Source organism: Vigna angularis, chromosome 7, assembly GCF_016808095.1.
Source record: "Vigna angularis cultivar LongXiaoDou No.4 chromosome 7, ASM1680809v1, whole genome shotgun sequence".
NCBI lineage: Eukaryota > Viridiplantae > Streptophyta > Magnoliopsida > Fabales > Fabaceae > Vigna > Vigna angularis.
This window is the reverse complement of record NC_068976.1, coordinates 32,430,037-32,450,600: the sequence shown is the minus strand read 5'-3', so window position 1 is coordinate 32,450,600 and position 20,564 is coordinate 32,430,037. Positions and strand designations below refer to the sequence as shown.

Below are 20,564 nucleotides of genomic sequence, written 5' to 3'. Positions count from 1 at the left end.
GTCCAAACTCCGTCAGGTGCGGCTCAAGCGACAACCACATCAGGGCCGTCGCCATCAGAATGCCACTGCAAAGCCGCCAGTTCATCCCAAGCCTGGGGACTCCATTGTCTTCGATCACCTCGGATCGCGGCAGCCTCAGGATCAGCCGCTCCGCAATAGGGCTGATTCTAGGGTTTTTTGGGCAGAAGGGATTCTAGGGAGACCCATTCTCCACGTCTTCCGCAAGACTCGCTCCACCCACGCATCATTCAGTTTGGCCTCCACGTCATCCAACCCAACTTCTATTCCTCAAATACTCCGACGTTCGACCTCGACTTTCGACTTCGAGGACGCTCGACAGTCACTATGTACGGGCATCAAAACAGTCGGCCTTACATCCCACTTGAGCGCTCGAAAAATCACTGTGAACAAGCGTTCAAGCAATCGGCCGTTCGGCCTCGACCATTGGATTCCAACGCTCGACAATCAATGTTGACGAGCGTTCAAACAGTAGATCGCTCGGCCTCGCCTACGTAGACGAACACTCGACAATCAATATGTGAACGAGCGTTCGTCAATCCATTTCAACGAGCGCTCGTCCATCCATTTCAACGAGCGTTCAAGAAGCGCTCGCCAACTCATGTCAACGACCGTCCAAACATCGCTCGACACTCCACTCGGTTTAGGTCGTTCGGCAAGCAATGGGACGAACGTTCAAACAAATCCCGACGTTCGTCCACTCGGTCACCGATGTTTGTCCACTAGGTTCCCAAACGTTCGTCCCTTCGACGTTCACCAGTTCGCCATGGACCGTACGGCCTTTCTTATCGACGTTCCTGCTCCTACCCTCGACGTTCGGCCTCGACGTTCCTGCTCCTACGCTCGACGTTCGGCCTCGACGTTCCTGCTCCTACGCTCAACATTCGGCCTCGACGTTCCTGCTCCTACGCTCGACGTTCGGCCTCGATGTTCCTGCTCACACGCTCGACGTTCGGCCTCGACGTTCCTGCTCGCACGCTCGACATTCGGCCTCGACGTTCCTGCTCGCACGCTCGACGTTCGGCCTCGACGTTCCTGCTCGCACGCTCGACATTCGGGCTCGACGTTCCTGCTCGCACGCTCGACAAACAGCGGGACGAACGTTCAAACCATCATCGACGCTCGTCCACTTCGTCCTCAACGTTCGCCCACTTGGTCGCCAACGTTCGTCACCTCGGGTCCTCAGCGTTCGCCCTCACCATTTGGATTCGAACGTTCGACAAGCCGTGTGACGAGCGTTCGTCCTCGCACTCAGACTTTAACGCTCGACAACGTTCGAATCCCAAGCGTTCATCCACTCGAATGCGCAACGTTCGCTCAATAACGTTCGTCGGATAATGGAGTGTCGGCCACCCGCTCAATATCGTTCGTCCTGGAACGTCCCTAGCTCAGCCTCGCGTACGACATTGACGTTCAGCCTGGAGCGTTCGTCTCTCCTCTCAGCATCGACATTCAGTCCCTTGCGCTCGACTAGACCGCTCGACAACTCATGTGTACGAGCGTCCAAACAGCCGGACGTTCGTCCTCACCCTGCGGAAACGAATGCTCGACACTCAATGTGGACGAGCGTTCAAACAGCAGCCGCTCGTCCTCGTCTTTATATCCGAACGCTCGACACTCAATGTGGACGACCGTTCAATAAGCAGACCGTTCGTCACCTCCCTTCGGAATCAAATGCTCGACAATCAGTAGGTGTACGAACGTTCAAACACTGGGCCGTTCGGTTTCAACCGCTCATCCTCACGTTCGGTCTCTACCGCTCGACCATTCTTCAATACGAGCGCTCCCACATTCGGCCAATCACTTCATTAGCGTTCGCCAAATTCCGCAGGAAGCATTCGGTCACTTCATCTCTTTGACGCTCGGCCTCAAGCGTCCAGCCACCAGGTTTGCAACTTGACCAAACGGTCTCACCTATATGCTTAATATTATTTCTTACAATGCAGATAAACATATCTTGTACATAAAAGCGGACACTTGAAAGCCGATCATCCTGAAGCACTTCTAAACCCAGCAGATGTTCGCCCAAGAACAAAACATGCATAAAGGGATACACTCCCGCTGGCCGATGTTCGCCCTAGAACACCCAGCTGCATCGAGCAACACGTGCATAAAGGGATACACTCCCGCTGGCCGATGTTCGCCCTAGAACACCCAGCTGCATCGAGCAACACGTGCATAAAGGGATACACTCCCGCTGGCCGATGTTCGCCCTAGAACACCCAGCTGCATCGAGCAACACGTGCATAAAGGGATACATTCCCGCTGGCCGATGTTCGCCCTAGAACACCCAGGTGCATCGAACAAAGGGACACACTCAACGCTCGACATTCAATGGTTAACGAGCGCCCACTCAGTCAGCGTTCGGCCTCAACGCTCGACAAACAATTATCAACGAGCGTCCACTCAGTCAGTCGTTCGGCCTCAACGCTCGACAAACAATTATCAACGAGCGTCCACTCGGTCAGTCGTTCGGCCTCAACGCTCGACATTCGATTATCAACGAACGTCCACTCAGTCAGTCGTTCGGCTTCAACGCTCGACATTCAATTGTCAGCGAGCGTCCAGTCAGTCAGCGTTCGACCTCAACGCTCGACAATCAAATGTCAACGAGCGTCCACTCAGTCAGCGTTCGACCTCAACGATCGACAATCAAAGGTCAACGATCGTCCACTCAGTCAATCGGTCGACCTCAACGCTCGACAATCAAATGCACGTCAACGAGCGTCCAAACATCGCTCGACATTCCGTTTCAACGAGCGTTCCATAATCGCTCGCTAATCCGTATCAGCGAGCGTTCAAACATCGCTCGACATTCATGTTAACGAGCGCTCAAGAAGTTGGCCGTTCGGCCTCAAATTTGTTCAACCTTTTGGTTTTTGCCGTTCGTCTTCGCCTCCTTTTTTTCCATCAAATTCCTTACTTGCACACGCTTTCTAATTACAGCGAAGACAGCCTCCATCAAACTCATAAGTCCTAGAGTTACCACGTTCATAAAACGGAACGGTTAACTCGGACTTGGGGGGCATGTTATGCAGTAAGGATATTTATGTAATAACATAAATATCTTAGATATTTTAGACAGTTAAAATATCAGTCAAAGCCACTAACCACACTTTTAGGTAAGGTGGTTATTGTTATTTTGCTTATAAATACAGTGACAGGACCCAAGTCCAGGTACGTTCTCTTTATGCTCTAGAGATCCTGAATAATACTTCAGAGCAGTATCCAATTACTCTCTTCTGAGCTTCAGCTCCATAACTCATATCTGACTTGAACGTCGGAGTATCTTTGCAGGTACCTCCCCCTCCTTTGGCGAATACGAAGGACAACAGTTGAAGAAATGCAAGTATCCCAGACATCCAGGAGCAACAGAGACACACAGGAAAATGTACACCGAAACACTATCCATTAATTTCTATATCCCAAATTTTTACTTTTAAACCATCCAACACAAGATGAAATTAATTTAGAAAGTAAGTATTATAAAGGATAATAATATTATTTTACTTATTGAATGATGATGTAAAAAGAAAGAAAATTTTAAAATAGTAACAAATTTTAGTGATTAAAATAATTAATTACTGTAGTAACCGATTTAAATATTAATTTATAAACTAAAAATGATTGGTAATTAAAACAGTTTTTTATATTATGAATTAAAATTTATAATTAATAATAAATAATTTCTATTATGAATTGATTTTTAAATTTATTACTAACATTTGTCAGAGCGGCTGCACTAGTGAGAGTTTTTAATATGAACATGTGCCTTTTAATTTTCTCTATTAAACTTACCAAGCAAATAATAAAAACAAATAAAGAGAGTAAGGTTGAGAGAAATTTACACAGATGATTTTATCCTGTTTCGGATCTTGCTAATCTTACGTCCAGTCTCTTATCTCAAAACAAGATAAACAATTTACACTCACAAAACAATTACAAATTACAATCACAAAGAAACAATTTGTAAAAGTTTAGAAATCACTTATCTTGTTACCACAAGAGATGAACCTACACCTCCTTTGAGTCTTCACAAAGGATGAACACCTCCTCCGAATACTTCACGAAGAATGAACTTCTTCTTCCGAACACCTCCTTAGACACACCAAGGATGAACCGACTATTTCCTCCGTCATCGCAGCAGCACTCCACCAGCTCCACAGACACGAGTTTCACAAGCCGAACAAGAACACAAATCTCAATGATTTTCTGAGTACTAGAGCACAAGGGAAGAGTTGCTATTAATGGAAAATGAGAGTCTATTTATAGACTCACGCAAATACTCTTCCGTTCTTCGTTTCCAGCCATTTAACGCTTTTAATCGATTAATATCTTTGTTAATCGATTAAAACGAGTGCAACAGCTAGTTTTCAAAAGTCAGAAAACTTCAACGGTCATCTTTAATCGATTATTTTAAGGATTAATCGATTAACTAATCGATTAAAATAGGTATTAATCAATTATTTCCATGCCAGTTGAGTTTTCAGCACCTGCAACGTTTTAATCGATTAATACTTGATTTAATCGATTAAAACCGTGTGTTTTTTATTCTGAACAACAAATACAAAGTATGAAAGTACAAGAATCAAAACCTATTACAAATCTAAGTTCTAAACCTTAAACTATAATTATTACAAAAGCTTTTTATAACAAAAACAAGTCTTCAAAGGATCTTCATAAATTTTGATATATCTTGACTTGATTTGGACATCATCAAAACTTCATCATGTTGCGAACAATTTTAACTACTAAAAAAATTAGTTTCTAATTAAAAAATTATCTCTAAACATATTTTTACTCATTAAAATTAGTCATTATTTAAAAAATTTCTTGTAATTATAAGAAAATTAAACATAAATGTTAATTAAATTTAATCCTGGAATAAAATTAAAATGGGTTAAATTTAAATTTTTTATATTTTATACATATTTGCTATTAATTTGGCATAACAAAATGAGTAAGTTATTGTTACGTATATAATTGTTGTTTTTATTGTTGTCTCATCACATATTATATTTTTAAGATGAGTTGGAATTGAGTTATTTTTTTCTTAATTATATATTGATGGGAAAAAACGGTTTTGATCATCAATGTTATTACTCCTAAAAATTAACTTATGAGAAAATTCGTATAACAGATAAACTATCTTTTATGGAGTTATTCCACACACTACTCCACGTTGCTTGTTTCCTGCATCACTATATTTTTTTTTTAATTTTAAAACTATCTTTTATATTTTAAGATATTCTACACTTCCACATTTTTTCTTCACCGGATATTAACTTTTTCTTCAACGGATATCAACTTTCGTTAAAGAAAAAAATACTTCAACGGATATGTCACGTGATGTGGCTACATCCGTTTAAGTTTTTTTTTTAGTTTTTAGTTTATTAATTTATTATATTTTAAATTAATATATAAATCTTATTTAATTTTCTTTTAAATATATTATATAATTACATATAAATTAATTTTATTTTATTTAATAAAATAATAATTATTAATTTAATTTATATATTATTATTTAATTAATTATTATAATATTTTTTATATTATTAGTTAAACGGATGTGCCACATCCGTTAAGGTTTTTTTTAGTTTATTAATTTATTATATTTTAAATTAATACATAAATATTATTTAATTTTATTTTAAATTTATTAGATAATTATATATAAATTAATTTTATTTTATTTAATAAAATAATAATTATTAATTTAATTTATATATTATTATTTAATTAATTATTATAATAATTTTCATATTAAAGGTGAAATGCATGTTTGACATCCGTTGAAGGTGAAACGGATGTTGGCATCCGTTGAAGGTGAAACGGATGTTGACATCCGTTGAAGGTGAAACGGATGTTGGCATCCGTTGAAGGTGGGAACGGATGTTGGCATTCGTTGAAGGTGGGAACGGATGTTGGCATCCGTTGAAGGTGGGAACGGATGTTGGCATCCGTTGAAGGTGGGAACGGATGTTGGCATCCGTTGAAGGTGGGAACGGATGTTGGCATCCGTTGAAGGTGAAACGGATGTTGGCATCCGTTGAAGATGTTGGCATCCGTTGAAGATGTTGGCATCCGTTGAAGATGTTGGCATCCGTTGAAGATGTTGGCATCCGTTGAAGATGTTGGCATCCGTTGAAGATGTTGACATCCGTTGAAGATGTTGACATCCGTTGAAGATGTTGACATCCGTTGAAGATGTTGACATCCGTTGAAGATGTTGACATCCGTTGAAGATGTTGACATCCGTTGAAGATGTTGACATCCGTCTGATGTTGACATCCATTAAAGGTGAAACTGATGTTGACATCCGTTTTATTGGAAGAGCAAATTAGGTATGAAATGATGCATGAAACATTTGGTGGTGGTGAAGGGAGCAACACTCTCTTCTATGTCATTTGTCTCCAAATACACCCTCTAATATAAGAATTTAAACCAAATCTTATAACTTGTTTTTCAGATACATCATCCAATATAAGAATTTAAACGAAATCTTTTACATCTTTTTAATTATTTAATAAAGCTGATATTTTACATAAATGCATAGCATAATTATTTAAGATATACTTATATTACTTACATCTTATTTATTTCCTAATAATTTTAGGACTTTATTCTCATTCTTCCCCACCGATATTGTGTAAAAGAGATTAACATAAGCTATGGTGAGCGAAATTGTGAACTTAATAGTCATTGATCTTGTTAGATTAATTGGAGGTGACCCATCCGAAAAGGATAACACTGATATTCCTTGATCCTTGAAAGTTACTCTATTATTCTATGCATGATCCATTGCATTCTAGGAAATGTGGCTTAGATGATTGCATTAAACGGACCAATCATACATATTTGTTACAATGAAAGAGAAACTAAATTCAAAACACAAAAAGAAATGAAAACAAATAAAGTAAAAATGATATGAAATACAACATTACACATACATATGTATAATTTTTTGTGATATGATATCATATACTCTCTTATGATGTATGGAAGTAACGAACAATCCTCATCCCTTAAAAGATCGAGTTTTGGAGTTGGGTTATCTCTTATTCTCAAGTTGAGACAAAGAACCTAGTCACGCACCGTAAATTTCACACTAAACAAATTTCAAAATCCAGTTCAACGACACAACGATAGAAAATTATGAATCATTGCTCCAAAAATTATCAATTTACAGAGAGCATTTATGCAATCATAAATACAATTATAGATATACTACACTAAACATTATAAATAAAAAAACATGTTAGTATTGTTTAGTTAATGTGACGAGGAGGCAGTTGGCCTTTTCTGAGAAAAGAGAGAGAGTACTCTGCTGCGTCGATTAGGTCAGCAATGTTGTGCTGAGAGCGTTCATCGGAACCCACCCAAAACATTGCTCGCACCTCCGCCTTCTTCGAGAGCCTCGCCGCGAAACTCAATGGCAGTGCCGGCGAATTCAGGCTCCGTAGAATTTGCCTATAAAGCGACAGCACTCGGGCTCTGTTGCGGCTCAAATCCTCCGCCGTGGCCCATACCAAGCCCATTCCTAATTCGCGACTCGCTTCTGCAACAACACAGGTTCTTAATTCGTTCCTTTTGCGCAGAAATATTACATTAAATAAAATAAAGCTGTAAATAAAACTAAAAGAGGCGGGTGAACTGTGAAGGAAGGTGAATCAGAAAGAACGTAGCGATGGAGAATTTGATCATATCAAACACGTTATGTAATGTTTGATGATCACTCATCCTTTTTTCATCATGTTCACCTTCTCTACCTAATTACAGAGAAAAGAAATGAATGATTTAGGGTTTCTTAGATAATACCTTAATCAAGCTGCGATGAGGAGTGAGGAGTGTATTTTGACGGTTTTAAAGCGTTTTCGTATGAAGAACCCAAACAAACCTAGCTCCTAGGTTTGGAATTCTGGGCCTTTGTTTTCAGATTTTGATTCTTGTACCCATCATTACTAAATGCAACCCCATACTAATTGAAAAAACTGAAATATCTTCACCACTGCTGTTATTGTTTATAATATTAAGAAAGTGTACTATTATGATTTTCCAAAATTGCCCCTTTTTAAACCCTGAAACATCTTATTCAGATGGTTTTGTGTATTTTTAGCATTGCTGAGGCTTTTTGTTTTAATTTATTTTTTTAATAATAATAAATTTAAAAAATAATATATTTGTATAAATAAGTTTAATATATGTAAGTTCGTCCAATTGGTCATCTGGTTATCCTATCTGTCTAGCCAGTTCGACAAGATCGACCATCTTGTCTATTATTCGTTAGCCGTTAGTCCATCAACCTGGTCCATTCCGACAATTTCGTCAGCACCGGTCCAACCAAGCAATACCAGGCCAAGGCAGATTATTTTTCGTGTGCCTGCTTGCAAAAGAATGATGGTTACAATGACCAGAAAACACCAGGTTAGATGCTAATTTAGAAAATTAATTCTACAGCCTATTATGCTCCTTGGCTTACTATATGTGCGTGAATGGAACAACATGCAGTATGTTTCTTCTGCTACATTCCTTTTAGCTGTTTACTCTAATTACGTCTCAGCAACAAAAGCATATCTCAACTGTCCAGATGGACAAACTCAGCCTCAGGAGCTCCTCAACTTTGTTAAGTCTCAAGTATCATTTGCAATCTGCCATAAAAATCTTTAGTTTGATGTTCTCTAATAAAAATTATTCTTAGTCTCTGAATTCCGCATAATAAAAGTTTGTATAAAAGATTACTACTAGTCACTCCAGTGAAACTCCAATTTTAATTGAATAAAATGCATCTAATAAAAGTTTTGCCCATCATGGTTTAATGCGTGGTTTAAATAGTATACTGAAACTGTGAATTTTGATTGACACAGGCTGATTATATCCTTGGTAATAACCCGGCGGATATGAGCTACTTGGTTGGATATGAAGCAAAATATCCTCTTCATGTTCACCACAGAGGCACTTCCATTGCTTCAATCTTTTCTCTTCACAGTGAGGTTGGCTGCACTCAAGGATTTGAGCTGTGGTATAACCGTGCTGAGTCAAATCCTAATGTCATCTGTGGTGCCTTCGTGGGTGGTCCAGACAAAAATGATGGCTTCTCTGATGACAGATCCAATTATGAACAAACTGAGCCTACACTTTCAGCTTCTGCTCCTCTTGTGGACATCTTTGCTAAACTGCAGAGTTTGTATTGTAATATAGGTGAAGGTGAGGCGTAATCTCCATCCCTCGTACACTAATCTGCTTTGTTATCTTTTTCTCTTCCAGTATGAATCCTCAATCACTTTTCTCTTGTCGCAGGTTACAACCATAATGAATCACCAATGCCCCAACAAAAAACACAAAGTAAATATCATTGAACTTGTTTAGTTCCTCGTCCAGATGTGAGGATAATCGCTATTCTAAACTACTATGCTCTGTTGTCTTCCTCGTACACTATGAACCCTCATCACTTTTATCCTACATGTCACAGGGTACAACCAAGATGAATCACAAGTGCCCCAACATAAAACACCGAGTGAGTACTATAGTCTATAGAACTTGTTTGGTTCTACTTTCATTTGTGATTTTTCATGTTTACTCAGAAGCTAATAGTTTTAGCTTTTACATTATGTAACATAATTGACATTATTTCTGGCTTTGGTTTCCCAATATGCATACCATAAACTAAACTAGCAAAGTTGAAAAAAGAGTCTAAACCATTTTTTAATTTAGAAAACTTCTGCTCTGGCTTTCATGTGTTGGCTTGATAGGCACATATACAGGAAAAGAAACGGCATCTAAAACATCAGAAGGTATCTAAATCTAATGATCGTTGCTTCCAAATTTTATTTTTGCTATCACTGGCTAAAAAATGATAAGGTTGTGTTGCAGGTGTCCCGGTGCAATTTCTTCTCTCAATAAGTAGCACATGGACTGTTGGAGGTGCAACCTACTACCGTCACAGGCTCTTTATGGGGTCTCTCTTCAACAGAAGAAAAGGACACCTATGAACTTCCTCAATGGCAGAAGGCTTTGAACCCTCGCTCTGAGTGTATATTTGTATATGACCCCAGGATAAAGTTTCCATTAAAAGCTTCCAATGATCATTTTTAGAGGCCACGTCGACAAAGGAAACACTTCTTACACAAGTTTAATTTGATAGTTAAACTTGTAATTTTGTATTATCAATTTATCAACCCAGTTCATACCTTACTGTACACACTTAAATTGTAATATCAGTTTCCGAAATCTCCCTATTTGATCCTACAAACAATCAATATATGAAAAGTTACCAACGAGTCTAAAAATATACGAGCTTGTATTATGGTATTAAGGTGCATGCGACTTTTCATGCCTAGCATGGCCATGTGCAAGAGCAATGGCTAGCTAAGGCACTCTCTGTCATGTCACAACTCACAAGGTTTTATCCACAGGATAGACGTCACACAAGAATACACTTTTATTGCAAGTTTATATTTCAATTCTCGTGAACATAGACCACAGAATGATTCTTACATTCATATTCATATGACCTGCATTTTTTGGCATAGTGCCAAAAGAAAGGTTTAAAAGCCGTAAGGGAAAAACTCCAAAAATATGCCTACAAATCGCAAAGCAAATGCTCAACTCTAAATCCTACTGTCTGATTGAAAAAAGAAAAATAAATAATATCGCCAATGCTATGCTAATTCCGGTGACACTAGCTTTTGTGGGGTAGCTGCCACTTAATGCTGGTCTTTGGGAATGTCAAGATCTTTAAATATTGGACTGTCAACTCCAACACCCATAGCATTCAGACCATTGTCAACATATAGAACAGTACCAGTGATAGCAGAAGCCAAAGGTGATGCTAAGAAGGCAGCTGCGTTGCCCACCTCCTCTGTAAGAACACAATTCAACTCAGTTGTGCAAATGATCACAGATTGATACTGGAAGTTACATTACAAGGAATCATTCTGATGACTGTTACCTGCAGATAGTTCTTTCTGTAGAGGTGCATTGGCCAATGAATAATCAATCATCATATCAATGAATCCAATAGCCTTTGCAGCCCGACTTCTCAGTGGACCTAGGGACAAAAATACAGTGTCAACATGTTAATCACAAAAACTAAATTCAGTGAATTTGTTAACAAACATTGAAGGAAATTTGTTAACTTAACAGACATGGAATTATCCGCAGTGGGTGAGAGAACCACGAAATAGAAAAAAACACGTAATCTAAATGGAACTAGAAGGTTACTCCATTGAAGAGAAGACTTAATTCGTGTTAATTATATAAAATACCACTCAATTATTTGGTATAATTTTGGTGGCAGTTAAGGACACAGTTGACTAGAGCCAGCATTGAATGTAACAGATAGTAAAATCATGGTGTGAAAATTCAAACCGAGTCCATACATAGGTGCCCAAATGAATAGTTCATTTTTAATTACCAATCCATAACAAAAGAGATGGTCTGGCATTTGTTTAACAAATTTAAGATACCCAACCAACGTAATTGATAGATTGCACCCCCATGGCATAAAAGAACAAACTTTTAGGACCATGCCCACTTGTGAAAAATGTCACAGACCAAGCAAGGCACCCATCAGTCCCCACCAACGTCTTCCCCGTTATGAAATCTTAGCAAGACAGAATTAAGATTCCCGAAATTGGAAAAGAGAGAGGTTACCAGCAGATATAGTATTGACTCTAATTTTGCGCTTTCTTCCTGCTTCAAAAGCAAGAACCTGAAAAGGTATGAAATATGTAAATAGAGAGGAGAAGAAGAAGAAGAAGCAACGAAGCACATATGAGTCAGTCCATGAAATGGAGAATTTTGGGGGGAGGAAGCTTACTCGGGTATCACTCTCCAGTGCAGCTTTTGCAGAACTCATACCACCACCGTATCTGTATCAGTATTTAGATCATGAATACTTCCAGTCTAAAATTATGAATCCAAGAATGATAAGTACTTTCTATGGCATAATCAACATACCCAGGAATGATCCTTTCAGAAGCAATGTATGTCAGAGAGATTGAAGAGCCACCTAAAATCAAATCATAAAAGATAAAATTATATAGGTGAAAGTAGGAAGTAATACAATGCAAGCCATGTAAGATAGGGCACATACCTGGGTTCAGAATTGGAAGAAAATGCTTTAGTAAAGAGACATAGGAGTAACTAGACGCAGATATTGCAGCAAGATATCCATTCCGAGATGTCTCCAACAATGGTTTTGTCACCTATATCAAAGTTAACTTCTTACTAAAGCCAGATGCCAAATGCATAAAGGAACTTTAAAATTTATTAACGTATCTATTGTACCTCTGGTCCGTTGGCAAGTGAGTGCACAAGGATATCTATGTTGCCAAAGTCTTCCTTAACAGATTCAGCAACTTCCTGAAAAGTATAGCAATAAACAACCGATATATCAAAGCTCGCAAATTATGTCAGGCAGGAATCAGGACAGCTTGAGGCACAGTTCACAATATTATTCAAAAATACCACTAGGCTTAAATATTTCATAGAATGCCAGGGTTCTTCAACTCCCCAGAAGAAAAATATCATATGCTTAACTAGCCAAATGAAAAGACATCGGTAAAGAATCGTCTCCCTCCTTAATGTAGAATATAAAAGTGCTGTAGCTTTAGCTTAAGACATTTTGTAATACGATATCCAGAGGATATGATGTAAGAATAGTAGTTGAATGACCTATGCATAATTCATACTCAAAAATACAGGGCGACATGGTCGTCATAACTGCTATTTGTACATAAAAGTCACACAAGGCATGAAACATATTGATTCAAAAGTAATAATCTTATATCAAACATGTCAAACACTAGTTTTGAATTACTACTTAAGATGTATAAGAAAATCATTTGTTCACATTTACAAGAGAGGAAAGAAGAAAAACAACCAAAATGTGTAAAAAAAGGGTAAATCAAAATACATTCTTAGTTTAGCATTTTTTGTCATAGAGATGAAAACAAAGAAAAAATGACTTTAAGCTTCTATTTGGTGGGGGAGAGAGAGGCGTGTTCTTCTTGACTAAAGATGTCAAACACGCTACAGTATGTGACACCAGATTAGTAAAGGCTACAAAAGTCTACTGAAATCAGTCTTAAGCATAACAATAAGCAATCATAATTTTCAGCCCTAAATTCCAGTTTTTTTCCCAAAAGTATATCATTCAACAATTTTATCCAAGATGGCAACCATGAGACCATTTTAACCATGTAAAATTTAGTGTATACCTGAACGGTCCATTTACTGGATCCTGCATACCGCTTGTTTGTTTTTATCTATACAAATTTCAAAAAGAAAAACAAAGAAAACATTAGGATATAAATTCTGACATGAAAAACAAGAAAAAAAACCTATGCCTTTCTTTTTTACATCTTCTGGCACTTCATCAGGATTGTCAAAAACTGCATCCAATGGATAAACTTTGGTAATCTCCATCATTGATCCATTTGGTAATCTGAAGAACATAGTTTTGTATTAGCAGAACATTGCATAGTCTAACAGACAAAATCAGTAACAGTACTGAAAGTCATACATGCGTGACCCGTCAAACTTTCCACGCCGTAGGCTGGACTCAAAAATATTCAGAGCCTGTAGAAATTATTTACAATTAGTGAATGTATCAACATAATTGGACTGGTAGAAAACATATTCACAAGAGGGGAGGAGGTCTTGTTCCAAAAGTCAGCAGACAGAACCTAGGGAATTTGTATAACAAATAATAAGTAACAAGCTTTTTATCCGAAAGAAAACAAATAACTTACAGGAACCCATGTGCCGACGAGAATTTCAGCTCCTGCTGCAGCAAGAGATTTTGCAATTGCCCATCCGTATCCATTGTCATCAGCAACACCAGCAATAAAAGCCCTTTTACCTATGCATATATTGCTATTTTCAGTAAAGCTATAATAACTTTCATACGCCATGACAGCAAAATCCATATATATATAAAAAAGATAATCACTCAAATTACAAAATTCCATAAGAAAACTCACTTTTCTTGAAACTATCAACAAAAAACTGATAAATCTGACTATTAGATGCTATTAACGTATCGAACTACTATATAAATTGGCCTCAGTTAAAAAGGCCAACTTTCAATGGCTTTTTACAGCCAAGTAACCACCATCTCTTGAGTGGCTGCGAGGAAACAGGTTATGCTTTACATTAATCAGGGGCTCAGTATACCTTGAAATAATTGTAGTAAATATGGAATGAGCAGGTTAAATAATCATAAATTAACATGTTGCCTAAACTCTAGTTAAACATCATCGAGACATGTAAATAAAAATTAATATTAACAAAGAGCATCAGAGAAACTGAATGATACCTTTCAGATTAATTGGCAATCCTGAGACGGCACTTTCTGCACTAGACTCGGATGTAGCCTTTGTGACACTTTTGACAGATTTTATGGACGATGAAGTGAAGCCCCGCTGGAAAGATTGCACTGATGCAACATTATATGCACTTGCAAGTTTATTCCATGATCCAATCTTGGACTTGCCACCAAGAACCACAGCACTTGCATCAGCAATCTTCTGTGATGAAGGAATGCATGATCTTGACATCGAAAATTGCAAACCAGAGAATGATGCTGTCGCCATCTTCAATGTGTGCAGAATGGCAGAAGGGGGCCTAAATCTACATAAGAAAACAAGCATCAATACCTTAAAAATCACTTCTAGACTAGACTTAACTGATTTCTTTTTCTTGGGATATTGCATTTAAACGTTAAATGTGACATAGAGAAACAGTACGTTCTAGTCACCAACAGCTTGATTACAGAATAAAGTTTCGACGATTGAGAATGTCCACATGATTATTATTGAGTTAAAGTAGTCATAAAGTCCCAAATTTTCACGTTTGAACAGAATTTATCATATAAAGGGTAGGTATCATTTAAGATTAAATTAATATCAAAGTATGAAAGTAGTCAAGAATAAATATACAAAATAATATTCAATAGACCTCCATAACTTCTCTGAATTCTTCGTAGCTGAATAATCTCCTTCATATATTTTAACAAGCACGAAAACACAAATCCAACAAATTAACGTCATCTCCAACAAGAGAAGAAAACATTATAAATCATATGAAACAAGCGGCTTCAAAAGGGACGTGGACATTAAAATACTTAGCAAGTACTTAAAAGTCCAAAAAGAATAAATAATAGCAAATTATTTCAACCAACTTATTAAATTATTTTCAAAACATGATTTACGACTGCTAAATCCCTTTACCGGGACACTCACATAGAACCAGCAATCTGACATTCACGAACAATTATGCAATTAAAAAAGGAGAACCACAGGGGAAATACTCAAATCCTGAGGTGTTACCTATCTACCAGTCATTTAGTCAAATCACATATAAAATCTCCAGTTTTCAGAAAATGGTTACTGAACCGTGAGGACAAAAAGCTAAGCCCAGCACACAATGCAGCAAAAGGCACTCAGAATGCGTAAAAAGAACAAAACTTTAGCTCATATTCTGCCGATCAAGAAAAACCCAGCAACATTCTTAAGCGTAGTAACTAAATCTGCATTTCTCACTAAAACCCCACAAACATTTTACCACTAAAGTCGAGTGATTTAACAAACAGATGCCATAAAGGCCTGAATGGAAAGTGGGGGTTACCTGATATGTGATAAAAGAGCCAATGTGAGGCATGGAAATGAGTAGAGACAGTGTTATAGAAAGAAAAGAATTTGGGGTTTAGAGGATGGGAAAAATGCTTTGTTGTTGTGTATAGCGGCTGCAGGCCACTGAGAGTTGAATTTGGGTCTTTGGAATTGTCGAAAAGCACATCACAAAGTGGCGAGTCTCTCTCTCACACCCACTATTATTGCTAGTTATCGGGTGTAACTTTTTTTTATTTTTTTTGGTTTAATAGGTTGGGAGGTCCTTATATTTGTTGGTTCGTTTCAATTGGGTCCTCCGATTTTGAAAGTGATCAATTTAGTCCCTAATTTAACAAAATTAAGTCAATAATACCCTTTCCGTTAAATGCAATGGACGTCATTAAATTTTTAAACATGTGGTATGTTGAAGCATCCTTCAAATAAAACTGTGTCACCTGCAAATAAAAGGATGCCTCAACATGCCACATGTTTAAAAAGTTAACGTCGTTATATTTAACGGAAAGGGTATTATTGACTCAATTTTGTTAAATTAGGGACCAAATTGTCACTTTCAAAATTGGAGGACCCAATTGAAACGAACCCACAAATATAAGGACCTCCGAACCTATTAAACCTTTTTTTTTGGTAAAAACTACTCTCTTCACGTAGGCCTTTTTTTTTATTATTTCATTTTTTAAGTAGATGATAAAAGGGACTAGGTTTGGTGGGTCAGTTTCTCCATCCATTCAGCCTGTTTGTTTTTTCTTATCGTTTCGGATGAAAGGATGATCATTCGAGCGGAAAAGATTCTTGTTCAAAGGTTTCATATCTATTTAAACTCTAAATCCTAGATCCTTAATCAAATTGTATCATATCTTGATCGAGTTGTATCAGACCTTGATAAGATTTTGTCACATACCTCAATCGAGTTATATATAATTTTGGTTAAACTATATTGAACCTTGAATGGGTTGTCAGACTATGTTAATATCAAAAGACGCAATGCGGGTTCCAATTTTTTTTCAATGAAGTCGGGGCTAGTAGACTAGCTCGACTAACTCGCGAGGTTGGGCTGTCGGGCTTGGGGATAGATTGGTTTGCGCTCTTTTTCCCAACAACACACCAAGATCACCCAGCTTGTCCTTCCCGTCAACCAGGCTAGTGATTTGGCCTGCCTATTTATTTTCTATCATTCGAGTTGAAAGGGTTGTCGTCCGGGCTAAGAGGGCTTTTGTCCGAGCTATTTCAAATCTTGACTGAGTTGTATTAGACCTCGATCGAGTTGTATCAGACCTTGGCCGAGTTATATAAGACCTTGGTCAAGCTATATCGGATCTTGGCTAAGCTGTATGAGACCGCAACCAAGTTGTATCCAATCTTGGTTGAGTTGTATCGGACTTCGGTCAGGTCATTGGGTTGTGTTAATACGAACTGTCGCGACACAAGTTCCAATTTCTTTAATGAAGTCAGCTGGTGGGCTAGCCTGACTAATCCACAGACTAGAATGTTGGCTATCGAGCTTGGCAAACCTGGTTGGTTTGGGCTCTCGCGTTGAAAATGTGAGTGATGCTCCCTCCACCACCTCATCTTCTCCCTACACCTCTCCAAATTTTTTTAAATTCTAAATTTATCCTTTTTACTTTTTACTTTTACCAATTTTACTTTTTATTTTTTAAAACCCTAATCACAATCCCCTCTCACTTTCACTTTTCCTTTCACTCTCAACAGCAAGCCCCCACCCCCCCCCCCCCCCCCCCCCCCCCCCCATTGTCACTTTCTCTCTTTCTCTTAATTTCCACTTCCGTTAACACAAAATTTGACAGAAAAAACAAATTATGCATGGTATAAATTTAAAACATTTATAACTTCTGATAAGTTTTGAAGTATCATGATTCCATAATATAATCTACTAAAAATTTCTTCCCCACTTCCTTGTCTTTAAATAACCAAACTTAAAAATCTATGCTTAAAATTACATTCGTACTTACAATGGTGCAATGAAAGAGAAGTATGTTTGTTGAGTACAAAATAAAAAGTGAACAAAAGAAAAAATAGTTAGTTCAGTTTATCATTGGGTGTTTGGTGAATCTCGCCAAAATTTGAAAAGAAATGGAAAATGTTGTGTTAACGGAAGTGGAAATTAAGAGAAAGAGAGAAAGTGATAGTGAGGGGTGGGGGCTTGCTGCTGAGAGTGAAAGGGAAAATGAAAGTAAGAGTGAAAGGGAAAGTGAAAGTGAGAGAGAATTGTCTTTAAATAACCAAACTTAAAATTCTATGCTTAAAATTACATTCGTACTTACAATGGTGCAATGAAAGAGAAGTATGTTTGTTGAGTACAAAATAAAAAGTGAACAAAAGAAAAAATAGTTAGTTCAATTTATCATTGGGTGTTTGGTGAATCTCGCGAAATTTGAAAAGAAATGGAAAATGTTGTGTTAACGGAAGTGGAAATTAAGAGAAAGAGAGAAAGTGATAGTGAGGGGTGGGGGCTTGCTGCTGAGAGTGAAAGGGAAAATGAAAGTGAGAGTGAAAGGGAAAGTGAAAGTGAGAGAGAATTGGGATTAGGGTTTTAAAAAATAAAAAGTAAAATTGGTAAAAGTAAAAAGTAAAAAAGGTAAATTTAGAATTTTAAAAAAATTGGGAAGGTGCAGGGAGAAGATGGGATGGTGGAAGGAGCATCACCCTGAAAATATTGTCTCAAGGGTGTTGCTCCCTCCACCATCCCAAGTGCTCCTGCACCTTCCCACTATTTTCTTTTATTCCAAAAATACTCTATACCTCCCCCCTATTTTCTTTTATTCCAAAAATACCTTACATCTCCTCACTATATTCAACAATCTTTCTCTTTCTCTCTCCACATTAATGGAGCATTCACATGACTCAGATTTAAACTTGTAATATATTGCAAAATTTTATTTACAATTTCCCTTAAATAAGTTTGATTCAATCTTATTTTCACTGTTCAATATATATATTTTTCTTCAAATTACTTAATAAATGGTAAAATTTTGTTCTAAATTTCTAGAAAAATGTTTATATATATGTGTGTTTTTTTTTACATTTAATATCTATAATTTCTAACATTATATTATGTTTTAACTTACCCACATGTTTGACTCAAATAACTTGAATAAAGTATTTAATTTATTAGATAAATAATATAAAAATATTATTAAATACTTAAAATATAAAAGAAAAGTTATTTGTTAAAGATTTGGAATTTATTTAGTTCTTTCGTCATTATAAAGTTAGTATATAATAATAATAGTATATTATTTACTATTAATATTATTATGTTTATTATTTTGTATTTGCATCTAACTTTTAAGTTTATAAAATGGAAGTGGTAGAAGCACTAATATTGAAATTTCCTCTGAATTTTATATTTTGCAATATATCACAAGTTTAAATCTAAGTAATATGAATGCTCCATTAATGCAGAGAGAGAAAGAGAAAGATTGTTGAGGATAGTGGGGAGGTACATGGTATTTTTGGAATAAAAGAAAATAGTGGGGAGATACAGAAGCACTTGAGGTGGTGGAGGGAGCAACACCCTTGTCTCAATCTGCCTTTTGTAGTTGGACTGGGAGGCTGGCCCACCAAGCTGGACCCTTTTTATCATCCCTAATCATTGTTGGGTGTTGCTCTCTCCACCACCACCCTATACTTCCTCCACCTCTCCACATTATTTTAAATACAATTATATCCTTAAGTTAAAAAGATTTTTACTTTTACCCTATTTTAAATAATTTGAAACCCTAATTTTACTTTCTCAGCACCCACCCACGGAACTCTCTTCCCCTTTCCCCATTTTTGTTTCACCTTCCCACCTCCCGCACTTCCATTCCTTTTTCTTCCCAGTTTTTTTTTTGGTTTGAAAGCTTCCATTGCCGTCGTGGTGTGAAGGAGCGTCGCTGCCGTGGTGTGGAGGAACATCGAGGAATGTCCAGAGCATCAACCAGCGTGAGAAAGTATACATCAACACGGATGTCCCCTTATAAAACAAACTCTAAAATAAAAAACGTAATCAGTGACATCTTCAATGGATGTCAACATCCGTTTAAGGTAAAACAGATGTCGACATCCATTTTTCCTTAAACGGATGTTGACATCCGTTTTTCCTTAAACGGATGTTGACATCCGTTTTTCCTTAAACGGATGTTGACATCCGTTGAAGGATGTTGACATCCGTTGAAGGATGTTGACATCCGTTGAAGGATGTCACCTCCGGGTTACGTTTTTTATTTTAGGGTTTTATTTCAAGGTTTATTCGAATACGAGGAAGCACTCCACGCACTGCACCACTCCACGCACTACACCACGAGAGGGAGACTGCTTGATAATTCTTTCCACCACCACCAACCTTTGCAACTTGTAGTATCTCACAACGACGAAAGAAAGAGAGGAAGAAATATAATGTTAAAATGAAAGAAAAGTATTTTACTCATGTACGAGACTGGAATAGGTTATTAATGAAATAGGTTGTGAATGGGTAAAATTAAAAACTAATAACCCTAAAAATAAAATTTTACTAAGGGACAAAATAATAAAGGGGAGGTGGAGGGAGAAACGTGTGGTGGTGGAGGGAGCAACACCCATCATTGTTTTATGATGATGGAAATAAATGAATAATATTCATTAGAGTATACATATTTGTTGGTACTTTATTTAAAAAATAATAATAAGGGTTCATTAATTTTATTTTGTTCTAGGTTTAATAAGTTTTAACTTCTTAAATTTTAAAATTTTCAATTGGGTTTTATTGAGTTGTTTTGATTTACGGAGTTTATTGATTTTAATTTTTAGATGAAAAAAGTAATGGTTCATTAATTTTATTTTGTTTTATGTTTAATAAGTTTTAACTTCTTAAATTTTAAAATTTTCAATTGGGTTTTATTGAGTTGTTATGATTTATGGAGTTGATTGATT

The 20,564-nt window shown here is 37.1% G+C and overlaps 2 protein-coding genes and 1 non-coding gene across 8 annotated transcripts; 1 reads left to right on the top strand and 2 right to left on the bottom strand.

The window, feature by feature from the left end:
• Nucleotides 1–7,455: 7,455 nt before the first annotated feature.
• On the top strand, nucleotides 7,456–10,412 carry LOC108338388 (endoglucanase 5). Of its 5 annotated transcripts, XM_017575231.2 has the most exons (7): nucleotides 7,465–7,593; nucleotides 8,272–8,445; nucleotides 8,886–9,225; nucleotides 9,319–9,363; nucleotides 9,491–9,535; nucleotides 9,771–9,812; nucleotides 9,892–10,412. In XM_017575231.2, exons 2-7 carry the CDS (start codon nucleotides 8,416–8,418, stop codon nucleotides 10,008–10,010), a joined length of 621 nt encoding a protein of 206 aa, XP_017430720.1. In that variant the 5' UTR covers nucleotides 7,465–7,593; nucleotides 8,272–8,415; the 3' UTR covers nucleotides 10,011–10,412. The 5 variants fall into 5 exon arrangements, 4 of the variants coding, with proteins under 4 accessions (XP_052736403.1, XP_017430720.1, XP_052736401.1 ...); XM_052880443.1 differs by lacking the exon at nucleotides 8,272–8,445 and having other exon boundaries at nucleotides 7,456–7,593; XM_052880441.1 differs by lacking the exons at nucleotides 7,465–7,593; nucleotides 8,272–8,445 and adding an exon at nucleotides 8,452–8,643.
• Nucleotides 7,685–7,783, bottom strand: LOC128193425 (small nucleolar RNA R32/R81/Z41). Its single transcript, XR_008244646.1, has one exon. It is a non-coding gene; the product is annotated as a small nucleolar RNA R32/R81/Z41 (small nucleolar RNA).
• A 29-nt stretch (nucleotides 10,413–10,441) lies between the features above and the next one.
• LOC108338389 (enoyl-[acyl-carrier-protein] reductase [NADH], chloroplastic) lies at nucleotides 10,442–15,852 on the bottom strand. 2 transcript variants are annotated; one of them, XM_017575232.2, is made up of 13 exons: nucleotides 15,652–15,852; nucleotides 14,342–14,655; nucleotides 13,776–13,885; nucleotides 13,547–13,602; nucleotides 13,384–13,468; nucleotides 13,242–13,289; nucleotides 12,310–12,384; nucleotides 12,116–12,227; nucleotides 11,980–12,031; nucleotides 11,840–11,891; nucleotides 11,674–11,731; nucleotides 10,970–11,068; nucleotides 10,442–10,879 (listed from the first exon to the last, which is right to left on the bottom strand). In XM_017575232.2, exons 2-13 carry the CDS (start codon nucleotides 14,616–14,618, stop codon nucleotides 10,725–10,727), a joined length of 1,179 nt encoding a protein of 392 aa, XP_017430721.1. In that variant the 5' UTR covers nucleotides 14,619–14,655; nucleotides 15,652–15,852; the 3' UTR covers nucleotides 10,442–10,724. The 2 variants fall into 2 exon arrangements, with proteins under 2 accessions (XP_017430721.1, XP_052736400.1); XM_052880440.1 differs by lacking the exon at nucleotides 15,652–15,852 and adding an exon at nucleotides 14,772–14,828.
• Nucleotides 15,853–20,564: the final 4,712 nt, after the last annotated feature.